Source organism: Lissotriton helveticus, chromosome 3_1 (genome assembly GCF_964261635.1).
Source record: "Lissotriton helveticus chromosome 3_1, aLisHel1.1, whole genome shotgun sequence".
Lineage (NCBI taxonomy): Eukaryota > Metazoa > Chordata > Amphibia > Caudata > Salamandridae > Lissotriton > Lissotriton helveticus.
In genome coordinates, this window is record NC_136061.1 from 417,468,001 (window position 1) to 417,480,874 (window position 12,874).

Genomic DNA, 12,874 nt, shown 5'->3' on the forward strand with positions numbered 1-12,874 from the left:
CCTGTAGCCAGAGAGTTGCGTGAATATGTTCAGAAGCCTGATGGCTAGGGCGACCCCAACCCGGCCGTGTCTCAGATAGAGCAGCAAATCATCTGCATATAGTAAAATGATATATGACATACCCTCTATCTGCAATCCCCAGTCTAACACCCTCAGTCGAAACAGCTCCACCAGCGGTACAATAGCCAGGGAAAACAGGAGGGGAAATAAGGGGCACACGTGCCTGGTTCCCCTATGGGCTCCATATGCTGCCGACACCATGCCCCCTGTCCTCACTCGTGATGTGGGGTTTCCTAGGTCCTACTTATTGACGGTTGCTGAGCAACCCCATTGAGCAGGTGCCTACGCTCCAGCTCCCACTTACCTTTGACTGGTTCTCCAAACAGTATATGGTCATCATGGACCCGGCCGTCTTCCTCAAGGCCCCCGCCTCGGTTCACTCCTCCTATCTCTGTCTGCTCTCACACACTCCTTTCACACACTCGCTCTTCTGCTCTTGCTTATTCATCATTGTGCCTGTTCTGTGCTTTGTCTTTTGTGCTTTATTTTAATGCCCTCTGTGTTTCTCTGTCCAGTCTTTTGTGCCTGCATTTTGGATCTTTTTCGTCTTTGACCTGTGCTTTGGCTTTTGTGCCCGTTGTGTTGCTTTGTCCAATCTTTTGGGGCCATTTTTGTGCGGTCTCATCTTTTCGTACCCGTATTTGTGCCTGTTCTGTGCCTATGACAGCCTTTTCTCCTATTTTCTCCCCTCACTCGAAGAACTCCACCCCCACCCGTTTTCCACCTCCCTTCTTTCCTTGTCTGCTTCTCCAATGTCTTTTTCGTGCCTTCTCCAACTGTGGATTCTCGCCCCTCCCTAGCTTCAGCCACCCATGCTTCCCCTGCTTCTAGGACCTACTTAATGGCGGCCACTGAGCTATCCCACAGAGCTTGTGCCTAGGTCCCAGCTCCTACTTACCTCGCACTGGTCATCCGACCAGTCTAAGGTCCTTTCGGACCCAACTGTCAGCCTCGAGATCGCAGTCTCGCTGCCCTCCTCCTTTCTCCCTCTCCATTTGTTCTCAATCCTTGCACACTCTCGCTCTTCCACTTTAATTTGTTCCTCATTGTGCCCATTCTGTGCTTTGTCTTTTGTGCTTTGTCTTTTGTACCTGCTTTTGTGCCTACTGCTGATTCTTGCCCTTCCATTTAACTGCCCCCGCCGCACTCCTCCCTCTTCTAGGAAGTACTTAATTACACCTGCTGTTCGTCTGTGCAGCAGGCGCATGCAGTGGGTATGCCAAAGGCAAGGCTGTTTCCGCCCACCTGGGGCTGGATTGCACCCAGCGCCACAGACCTTCATCTGTCCGTCCGAACGCCCCCACGACTACTACTACTGCTGCCGACGAGACTGCGGCCCTCACTCTACACTGCATGATAGGACCCTTCTTATGCATTCACTGCAGATTCTCTTGCAACATCACTCCGACTCCACCCACCGCACACACCTCACCCTGCATCACTAGCATGCACCTCAACGCTCAACTCTGCAAATACACCACAGAGGTCTGGTACCTCATCAACATACACTCCCTGGACATTTTCTTTCTCACCGAAACCTGGCTCCACCTCTCATCCAATCCAGCCATTACAGAGGCCATGCCTCCTGTCTACAATATCGCCATCTGAGATAGTCACCACATACCCAGAGGTGGTCTCGCAATTATCCACAAAGACGGCATCACCTACACAACCACTAAGAACTAACCACTGAGTTCATGGAGCAAATGCACTTCTGACTACATATCAGCCATTCTATGACCAACACAGACAACTTCACTTATCGCCCACCAGGACCAAGCACCACCTTCACTAACCTCCTCACTGACTTGATCAATCCCATCGCCATCAGATCCAATGAGTTCTTTCTGCTTGAAGACCTCAACATTCCTCTTGATGGCCCAACAGACCACAACGCCATCACATTCCTAGTGAACATGGACAGCACAAGACTCACACAGCTCATTCAAGACCCATGCCAGGCGCACACTCAACCCAGTTTTCACAGAAAGCAACAAGATAACCTTTAGCCACTGACCCCACTCATATGGATGGGGTCAGGCAATGTGCAATGGACGGGCTCCATTGCACACTCCTACATCAATGCATCCCACTCCAGCAAACCAAAGCCTTTAAAATCAGTTGCAAATGTAACAACATAGCAGGGGCGAACTGCACCCACACCCAACCAGCCTAGACTCACAGGCTGAATGGCCTACCCACTTTCAACAACTGGATCTCAGACTGCACCAACACCGTGGCTCCCCTGAAGAATATTAGGCAAACAAGAACTCATGCTCAAACATGCTGGTATGCGGAAGACCTAAGAGATTAAGCACTATCGCAAACAACTAGAAAGAAGATGGAGAACCAGCAGAAATCTAGAGATGCCTACAACTTTACACTCAGAAGGTACCATGCCTAGATCATGGAAGCCAGGAAAGCCGCCTTTGTGCTAAGACTAGAATCCTGCTCCAACTTCGGCAAAGAATTCACCAATCCATTGGCAGCCACCAACACCTTAATCCCCTCACAGGGTCTCTGAGACGACCTCTGATTTCTTCCACAACAAAATACGCAATATCTACACCAACTTTGCACTTCACCCCACTGGAGAAAACATCATTGTTCAACCTCCCACCATCACCAGTAAATCCCATCAGAACTGGAGCGCACTCACCACAGAAGACACAGCCAGAAATATGGAGATCACCCATTCAGGGTCCACCACAGATCCCTGCCCTCACCATGAGTACAACCTGGGAAAAACACTGATCAGTGCAAACTTCACCATCATCATCAACTCCTACGTCCTTAGCAAAACTCCCAGATAGCTGGTAACATCCAGAAGTCACAGCTCTCCTGAAGATACCCTCAACAAAACCGCAAGTACTCAACAACTACAGAACCATCCTGCTCCTTCGTTTCCAGTGCAAAGTCCATGAGGAAGTGATCAACAGGCAACTCTAGGCCTATCTAGAACAGCACCACCTCTTGGACTCCACCCAGTTAGGGTTCCGGATCAACCACAGCATGTAAACAGCCCTCCTGGTAGCAACAAGTGACAAACAGTTCATCATGGACAGAGTTCAAACCGCCGCTCTCATCTTGCTCAACCTCTCAGAAGCCTTCAACACTGTCTACCAAGGCACCCTCATTGCCAGGCTCCAGGGCTCAGGAATCCAAGAGCCCATCCTGAAACTGATCGCCTCTTTCCTCTCCAACAGAACCCAACAAATAAGACTCCCGACTACACCCCTGAACACAAGAGCCTTGTCTGCGGACTCATCTTGCTCAACCTCTCGGCAGCCTTATACACTGTCTCCCAAGGCACCCTCATTGCAAGGCTCCAAAAGCCCATCCTGAAAAGGATCGCCTCTTTCCTCTCCAACAGAACCCAACAAACAAGACTCCTGACTACACCCCGAACACAAGAACCTTGTCTGCTGAGTCCCCCAGGGTTCCTCCCTCAACCCAACTCTGTTCAACGTGTACATGGCACTCCTTTGCCACATCATAAGTGTCTCCTACGCCGACGACACTTAGATCATCCTCTCCCTCACCATCGCAAACAACACCACTAGGACTGATTTCACCTCCTGCATGACCAACTGGATGAGAGAGAACTGCCTTCAACTCATCACAGACAAAACTGACATTCTGTTCTTCAGAAACAAGAGCTCCCTGTGGGACTCCTCCTGGTGACCATCCGAACTAGATCCCATGCTCGCACCCACATACCACGCCGGAAGCTTAAGCATCATCCTAGATGACCAACTTACAAGGAATAAACAGGTCAATGCTGTGAGCGCATCCTGCTGCTTCATTCGCTATATTTTCAAATGGCTCACCAGGCACACAAGATGCACGGTCACCCAGGCCCTCATAACCAGCATAACCCTTATAACAACCAGTGTGGTTGTTTGAGACATTTGCAGTGCAGCCATATGATGGTATGTGTTGCCAATATTTAAAATGCATTTATAATGCTAGGGATCGACGAAGGTCAAATTGGAACACCATAGAGAAAATAGTGTTATCATGGTATCACTTACAAACATTAATAACGCCTACGGGCATTTGTTCGCGCTTTATCAAATTTCATAAATAAATAAATAATGCATTGTCGTTAGTTTTTGTTGTAATTGTAAGCAAAAATTCCGATGGAATCTAAAATAAGAAAACACATCAACACCCAACACATGGCTCTTGCCTGCATGGAACTGCACCAATTATGACATGCCAGGCTTTTTTTGCCTAAGCTAAGAGAGTGCCAAATTTGGAGCAGATCCGTGCATGGAGTGCAAAAAGTTATAAGCATATCAAAAAATGTAATTTCAACGGCTGACCCAAAAAACAGTGGTAACTGCCATTGTTACATACATGTGTATACATACATAAGTGACCAACTCTGTTATTCACAGACTTACCAAAACTGGCAAACAAGTAAGTATTTCTCCAAAAACATTTTGCAACATTGCAAAAAAAATTAAAGAAAATACACGTCTACCTCTTTTGGTCAGTGATTCACCAACACAGAGTAACAGCAAACCCTTCACATCAACACAGTTCTAAAACAAGGCTTGGACAGCACAGCAGTCTTATTCCCCTTTTTTCAGCAGGAGCTGGATAGTATTGGGATATCTTCAATGAAAACAGCAGTCTTTTGACTACACATGTAAATGGTGAGTGTGCCCTCTGAAATGTTACACATCTCACCAGGGTCACAGCTTCAGGGGCTTGTGGGTAGTGGTTGGGGTGGAACGCCCCCTCCACTAAATTTTGGTCATGGCAAGACGACTGCCACTGGCCTGGTCGAGGTCAGGTCCTTTCCTCAACCATCATGGTAGTAAGCTTTGTCTGTGTTTGTTCTAATGATAAGTATTTAACTGCAGGCAGGACCCAGGAGGGATAGGCACAAGTCAATTTCATTTCAAAGTAAGTGTGTGCTTGTATAACAGGTCTCGGCCTGACACATGCAGTAGGTGGGTGACCACCTCGTGACTCGATTTGCAAGTGTGAACCACGGGGTAGAAGCTGCGTACCAGGCGATGGATCTTGGAGCACTGTTCTGTGCTGCAGCCATTTAAAAAGTCGGTTCTCACTTCAGACTCACTTTACAAGCAATGGTTTTCTCGCAGTCGTGCCTATAAGAGCAAGTCAGGCCTGCGTGCCTGGGATCATTTGTGGCACCTCGGCTCAGCACATAATCCGGATCTCGCTTAGAGAAAAGTACACCTTTTAAATTATTAACTGTTAAGCAGTTTAATTTAGAAGCACTATAAATAACGTACATTACCTGTGGTCATCATGACTCGATTGGTTACTACATTAACGGCAGTCATGATTAAGTGTGTAATGTCTGGGGCAGGTTTGAAGCACCATGAAATGGCTTGGAAGGTTAATGTGGTTCCTTCCTGTGCCTTGGTAAAACAGGTGCATGGAACATACAAATCAGAAGATTGAATGCACATAATGTTTTACTCGATTGATTTACTTGGTTAGTCACAAACCCCAAAAGTCTTTTTGGCGATATATGAATGGTTATAACTAGTGTATCAACACAAATAAACATATAGGCATGTTTTAGTTAGTACCATTACGTCAGGTTCATCGCCTGTCTTGCTTCCTCCATTTCCATGGGATTCACTCATTTAATTTTGCCGTCCTGTCCACATAAGGAGGTCCAGGCGAGTCGGATCTTGCTGCTATGTGGTTTGAGATAAACCTCACCGTTAGTAACTGATCTTTGCATTCCGGTTCAAGTATCAAGATGTGGGTCGGGGTCGCGGTTCATATCTGAGATCCTGCTGAAGAGGGTGTGCTTCTTCCACCGTGCGCCACTGTTTGAATTGGAGCCCAGGTCCATAGTCCTGACCTGTGCTTCCCCTCGGCCCATCCTCTTCATCTACTTAAGGGTCCCAATGTGTTGAACAGGGGCCAGGAGGTTGCTGTGGGATTCTTGGTTTGAACTCAGCGTTTCCAATCATCTTGACTCAGACCTGGTCTAATCTCCCTTCAAATGATGTTCTTATCATTACCAAATCAAGGCTTCCCGTCAATGCTGAAATGGGAAAAATGAGCTCCAGGAACCCTCAAATTGGGTAAAGAAAGTGAGATGGTAGAAAGGGTAGGAGTCATGAGGGAGTGGTACTGTAAGGAGCAGAACCAATGACAGGCAGTCTGCGGTCTGCCAGGGCAAACACATTAATTAAAACAATCCTGCTAATGATACACTTGCTTTGCCGTACTTAAGGAGTTACAAATGCCAATTTAAGGTAGTTCACTGCAGTAACTAATGTGTATGCAGCAAGTATCAACTTATAATACTGGTAAGGTAGCTCAGATGCTTAATGTAAACAACGGAGAGATCTGCGTATTAGCCGTGGCTACAGTTGGGAAGATCAAAATAGCTTAGAAGATTAATGTGCCTACTGCAGAGCATTATGTGCCACTTCAGATTTACACAAATTATGAGAGCTTAATGTGTTGATGTGGTTGTTGCTAAAGCAGCCCAGGGAGTTTTGCACCCTCTGCAAATATCTGCATATAACCATAAAGGTAACTAAAGGTTTCATATTTTTAAGGTTGGTAAAGTGTGGTCTCGTGGGTGGCATTAACCTTTATTATAAAGTGCCATAATACAGCCTCTTTTCAAAGTGACGCAATGGTTCTGCCAGTTGAACACCTACTGCAGACACATTCAGTGATCTGCAGGTCACAATTCTGAAGTTACTTCGAGATGAAGCTAGTGTTTCCATCAGCACATAAACAAGGCTAAGAGTGACACCTCTGATTCACAGAACTTAGAAATGCAACAGGAGAGCTATATATACAAAGAACCTTTCGAATCTGCCGGCCTCCTGATCATGTATGTTTGTAATGTGTGTCTTTACACAGCTAGCCTTAGACCTCCTGAAGGGCTGTTCAGGATGGAGGAGATGTGGGATTTCAGGCGTGCTCTCACTTTGATCTCTTACACATGCAGCCTGGCCAGGAATACATGGGATAAAGAGATTGTGTTTGTCCATAATGTCGGACTTTTGCAACCGGGCCATGCTTGACAGGGAAACAATGACCCCATCTACCCCTGCAAGCTACTCCTCCACACAACACATACATGCAATTTATGCGTACTGCTGCATGTGTCCTTGTTTTGGGCCTCTCCACTGGTATATAGGTGGGAGGATTTGCTGGACCTGGGCTGAATCCAGTTTACGAATAGCTGCACAGTCAGCATAAATAAGGTGTTGATAGGAATGCTTGAAATAATCTCAGCCACTTGCAGGGCCGCTAATAGACCATCGTTTCTCACCACTATGCCACGCTAAACAGAAAACTGTCATATGCATATCAGTCCTGCTCCCACTTTAATTGGAACAGTCCAGCACAAACTGCTACGCCTGGTCTCCTTCAGACAGAAAGCAATAATAGACTGGAACTAAGCTAAAGTGATCGTCTGTGGCTGAGATATATTCAAAAATTCCAAGAATTCCTTTTATTACCTTACTGTTTCTTCCAGTAAACTCCCTCGGTGCAATGGGTATGTCTAGCTGTGGGTCCCATGCATCAAGACTAAAGGTGTACCTCATTGATGAGGCCTCAATCAGCTGAAACCTGTCAGAGGATGCTCATGTTCCCATTAGGAGATGGTCCTGGCCGGGCAGTTCGGCTAGAATGCTATTTAAGCAGGACATTTGTCCACTTGATAATCTTTTTCTTCCTTTGTTTATGCACCCCTGAATTGACTGGTTAGGTACTTGGACCGACTCGGCCTACCCATTATTGGTACTGTGTCTCGAAGTTTAAGGAAATTGTTATCTGTAAAATCAATAAATATATTTACAGAAAAAGGAGCCTGCCCCCATGGTGACAAAGGCAAGTTTTGTCTTTTTTTTTATTCCATATAATGCTCTTTTCTTCTACCTCACAACACATACTGCCACTTTCTTACTCTTGAAACAGTTTCTCCTCTGCTTTCTTACATTACACTATTTTCTTAATTTTATCTTCACCCTTCTTTCTCCATTTTCTGTCTTTCTCACTAGGTAGCTCACTAGGTAGAAGAATAAATCTTGGGTCGCAAAAATGATGAATGGGGCACAACACCTGCAAAGTAAGCGCTGGTTGTGATTCTATCAATTGAAATAGAACTAATGTATCTTGCTCGAATATATACCTCTACATCGCATGCGTTTACACCGACCACGTTGTTTCATCGCAGTTCCATTACAACGCAAGTCGTTACATCGCCTTGCTGTAGGGGGCGCTGGATGTTGGATTAGTATAATTTACTATTCCAACTCCAGTATGTGCAACAGTAGGGAAGGTACTGGAATACTAAAATATACTATTCCTTAGCTTAGAGCGCACCCTACAGCAAGTCGTTGTAACGAATTGCGTTGTAATGGTACTGCGATGTAACAACGTTGTCACAATCGCGTTGTAATCGCATGCGTTGTTATGCATGCGATGTAATGGCTGTTTCCCATCTTGCTCACCTAGAATCTTAAAGGCAAGAAAATATTTATGGAAAATCAAGCCTAGTGACTCATCATTTCACAGGATAATGGAAATGTACAGGGATTCGGTTTGTTAAACCTTCTGCCCTCAACAACAGGAGGCTCATTCAAAGCCTCTAGAACCCCTTTCTAGTCTACCCCTGCTGTTTACCTGTCCCAATTGGCATCCTCCGCCATTGCCTCCTCTCTCAGTTGCTCAGTAGAAGAGTTCTGTGGCTCCTGCTGGCGCTGCAAATAAGGAAATAAATCTCATGGTTAACAGGGACAATCAACTACATTATCCATCCACACTACTCATCATCATTATTCATCACCTTGTGCCATATTCTACAATACTATTCTATGGAGAGTTGAGATAACTAATGCCCAGAGATGCAAGCAAAACCATGTTACTTTTATCTCCACTTTAAAGCGAAAAAGTTATAATGTGACAAAGAAAAACATGGTTGAACTGTGATGCATGCTACAAAGTTCTTCAAGTGAAAAACATAAAAATAAAATGGACTTACTTAACGCCACAGCATGATCAGTGTTCGAAGAAAAACTGGCAAAGCTAACGAGGGGGCATGTAGTTACAAAAGGACGTCGTTTCAGTCTGAAGCCTACTACTGGGTATAACGAGGGAAGACAAGTATGCCTTGTAATGGTACGTCTTGAATTAACCCAGTTTCTTTGGCTGAACTAGAAAAAAATTATCCTGACAAAGTGATGTGTATAATTGAACCCCAGATCAGGAGAAGTGCACAAACGGCTGCAGAGACATCTAACATCGCTCTGGCAGAGGAAGAGGAAGGTCTACAGAGCATAGAACTGGATGATGAGAGGATAAATCATTTTGGGTGATGGGTATTCAAGCTTTTAATGCACTCCCAATTGTTGATAATAAAAACAGACTTTCGGTGAATGGGGGTCATTACACTCATCACAACTAAAACTATCCTGGCTAGCCAAGAATAAGTGATGTTCTGGGACTTTTAGTGAGATACATTGGTTGGGGAAGTTCCCAATGTAGAGATGTGCATGTGTAACCTGGAAGCCACGTGTTCAAATTCGGTTTAGTAAACTCAACTATTGTTGAATAAAAGTGACCTATTAGTAAGAGCCAAAAGACCAGCTCTTTAAAAATGCTAAACATTATTATTTTAAGAGGACATGCATCCAAAAGGCACATGTTCACAACCTCTCATAACATAAGAATTAGCAATGCTTTAAGATTACGGTACAGAATAGAACCCAAAGTATGCTTCAGGATTCTGTATACATAACTGTTGGGAGTGAATTCTGCCAATCACTAGCACATTTTTTACATTAATAAATTGATTTGAGGGCATGGCAAATATTAAAAAAATGCATATCACCAAACCGATATGCTAATATTGTATTAACTGCACCCTTACAACTGGTGCAGCATAAACATCAAGAAAACAAAATTTCTATCTATAGAACTTGGGTCGTCTATGTTGAGTTCAACTGGATTTCCATGAGTATTGTCTCATTTCTAATACGTAGCTGCATGCATAGGCACCCTACTAGACATCTTTCTTACTGCCATGAAAAAGTAGGTGCAAAAATAAAAGCATTAGATCAGTTGAACAACTGTGGACTAAAATGCTGCATGAGAGTATTACAATGTGGAATTACGAAATATGACAACTATATCTGAATTATTAACACTAATATTCGAAAACTATACCTTCAATGCAACATATCCATATGGTTGGAACTCTTTAAACTCCTCATGGATTTCAGACATCAGCCTAGATGTCTTTTCCCAGAAATGCAGAAGAGTGGTCTGTAAAGAACAAGGTCAAACATGACACATTAATTACTTGTCCAAAGTCACCTTTTTTACTTTAGACTCAATCACACCAACATGATGTCAAGGAGCTAATTTAATTAATACACATGTGTGGAGATAAGAAAAAAGGAAAATGTTACTTACCCAGTAAGCATATGTTTGTGGCATATAGTGCTGTAGATTCACGTGCTTAGCATATGTCTATCATCTAGTGTTGGGCTTTGAATTGTGCTAGTTGTTTTTCTTCGAAGGAAAAGTCTTTCTAGCCACGAGGTATCATGACTCCTCCTCTTGCTTGCAATGTGCATGGCCCTAAACTCCACTGTTAGATTCTTTTCCACTTGGCGTCTGAGGATGGAGTATGAAGGATGATGTATCCCAGTGAGATAACCATGTGAAAACAGTGTAATGTTTAATGTAGTTAGCCACAAACAACGCAGGTGTCCGGGGAGGAAGGTGGGAATCTACGGCACTACATGCCACAAACCGATGCTTACTGGGTAAGTAAAATATTCTGTTTGATGGCATGTGTGGCTGTAGACACATGCTTAGCATAGACTGTGAAGTAGTTTCCATATCCAAAGCCATGGTTACCAGTGTGGGTTGCATGTGTTTAAAATAATGTGCGGAGAACCGATTGGTCCACATTGGCTTGATGAAGGGCCATGATATCTATACAGTGCTGTTTTGTAAATGTGCGCGGTGTAGTCCATGTACCATGTCAGCCATGGGTATATTGACTAAAAAGGCCATAGAAGTTCCCTTTTTGCAAATATAGTGAACATTTGGAGGGATATGTAGAGTTTGTTCGCTTTAGTATAACCAGTTTGGATGCAATTAACAATCCAACGTGAAATGCTTGCTTTAGAGATGGCCCTTCCTTTATGTGTTTTTGAGAATGCAACAAATAGTTTTTCTGTCTTTCTAAATGATTGAGTTCTGTCAATACATAATTCATAACAGTTCTTTTTCACATTCAATGTATGTTAAGCTCTTTCCGCAACAGAATTGGGTGGAAAGAACACTGATGACTCAATTGATTGATTTAAGTGGAACTGTGAGACCACTTTTGAAAGGAATTTAGGGTCGGTACATAGTACCACTTTTTACCTATGAAGTTGGAAGAATGGTTATTCTACAGTTAATGCCAGTAGCTCACTGACAAGTCTGAGTGAAGTGATTGCAATGGGAAAAGTAACTTTCCAGGACGGAAACTGGAGAGGGCATGAGTGTGAAGGATCAAAGGGGGCTGACCTCTTAACCTTGTTAATACAACATTGAAGTTACAAGCTGTTTTTTGGAGGAACCCTAGGCGGTATAACTCTATTGAGGTCCTCTAGACAAGCTATAATGACTGTAATTCTGAATATAGAAGAGTGTCCCCTGATTTGGAGATCAGTGGTGTAGGAAAGTGGGGTTCTGTTGCAGTAACCCCCCCCACTTTTTGCCAGACTACTGATGCACTTTTACTTGGTGTGCCCTGGGTCCCTGCCAATCAGGTTCCCAGGGCCTGTGTCCTTTCCCCAAAACTAAACCCAACTGGCATCTCTGGCAAAAGGCCAGCCCCTGGTAAATGGTACACAGGTACCCAGGGCACTGTGACCAGAGAAGGCCTCTAAGGGCTGCAGCACTTATTGTACCACTACACTCACACACTGCCTTTGCAGGCTGCGTATGTTGGTGCAGAATAAAGTGAAGAGTCGACATGGCACACATCCCTGTGTGTCATGCCTACAACCCACTGCCCTGGCCTAGATCAGCCACCCCTGCAGCTGGGTGCACTATGCCAGTGGTGAGGGTACGGGTGCATGAGCCCTGTAACCCTACAGGGTGGTGGAGTGAGCTAAAGAATGATGATGGATTAAATCCAGATCAGTTGACTGAGAGTGAGTATTTGATTTGCTCAAACGCTCCGTCCATCATCCCCTTTGGTATCGCAAGTCCATTCTTGGGCATTGTAAGTGCAGTGCTGCCATTAAGAGTATATGGTGCTGGGAGTTTGTCATTACGAACTCCACAACACCATATTGACTACACTGAAAACTTTGATGTTTGGTATCAAACTTCTCAGCACATTAAACCCACACTGATGCCAGTGTGGGATTTAATGTACAATGCTCAACAGAGGGCATCTTGGAGATGCCCCCGGAAACTCTACCAACTTCTAGTGTCCCGAATAAGTGGCTGCTTAGACTGCCATCAATAGACACGTTTGTGGACTCCTGGGTCAAGAGCCTGCTGCTCTCGGGGCATGAAATAATGCACATCCTCCTCCCCCAGGATAGGCAGGGTTCACGAAGGAGAAGCTTCAAAGGCATGCCGCCTTTGTGAGCTTCCCCAGACCACTTCCTGCTTTCAGCAACTGGTCCCCACCGGTTCTGACCCCGCTTTGGGCGGGAGAACTGGTGGGAAAAACAAGTGAGGGAGAGAGGTATGCCCACCTCTGCCAACTCCACCCCTAAGGTGGGGTAGGCGATGTGAAGCACAACTCCGAGTCCCCGCCATCTTGAGGATG

The 12,874-nt window shown here is 44.8% G+C and overlaps 1 protein-coding gene across 3 annotated transcripts in view; it reads right to left on the reverse strand.

Moving 5' to 3' along the window:
- Positions 1 to 12,874, reverse strand: part of ICA1L (islet cell autoantigen 1 like) — a 399,387-nt gene that overhangs the window by 193,289 nt on the left and 193,224 nt on the right. For all 3 annotated transcript variants that reach the window (XM_078680242.1, XM_078680241.1, XM_078680240.1), the window contains 2 exons: positions 10,255 to 10,353; positions 8,713 to 8,789 (listed from right to left, as the gene is read on the reverse strand). In XM_078680242.1, the coding sequence (XP_078536368.1) occupies positions 8,713 to 8,789; positions 10,255 to 10,353 (176 nt within the window). The remainder of the gene's footprint in view (positions 1 to 8,712; positions 8,790 to 10,254; positions 10,354 to 12,874) is intronic.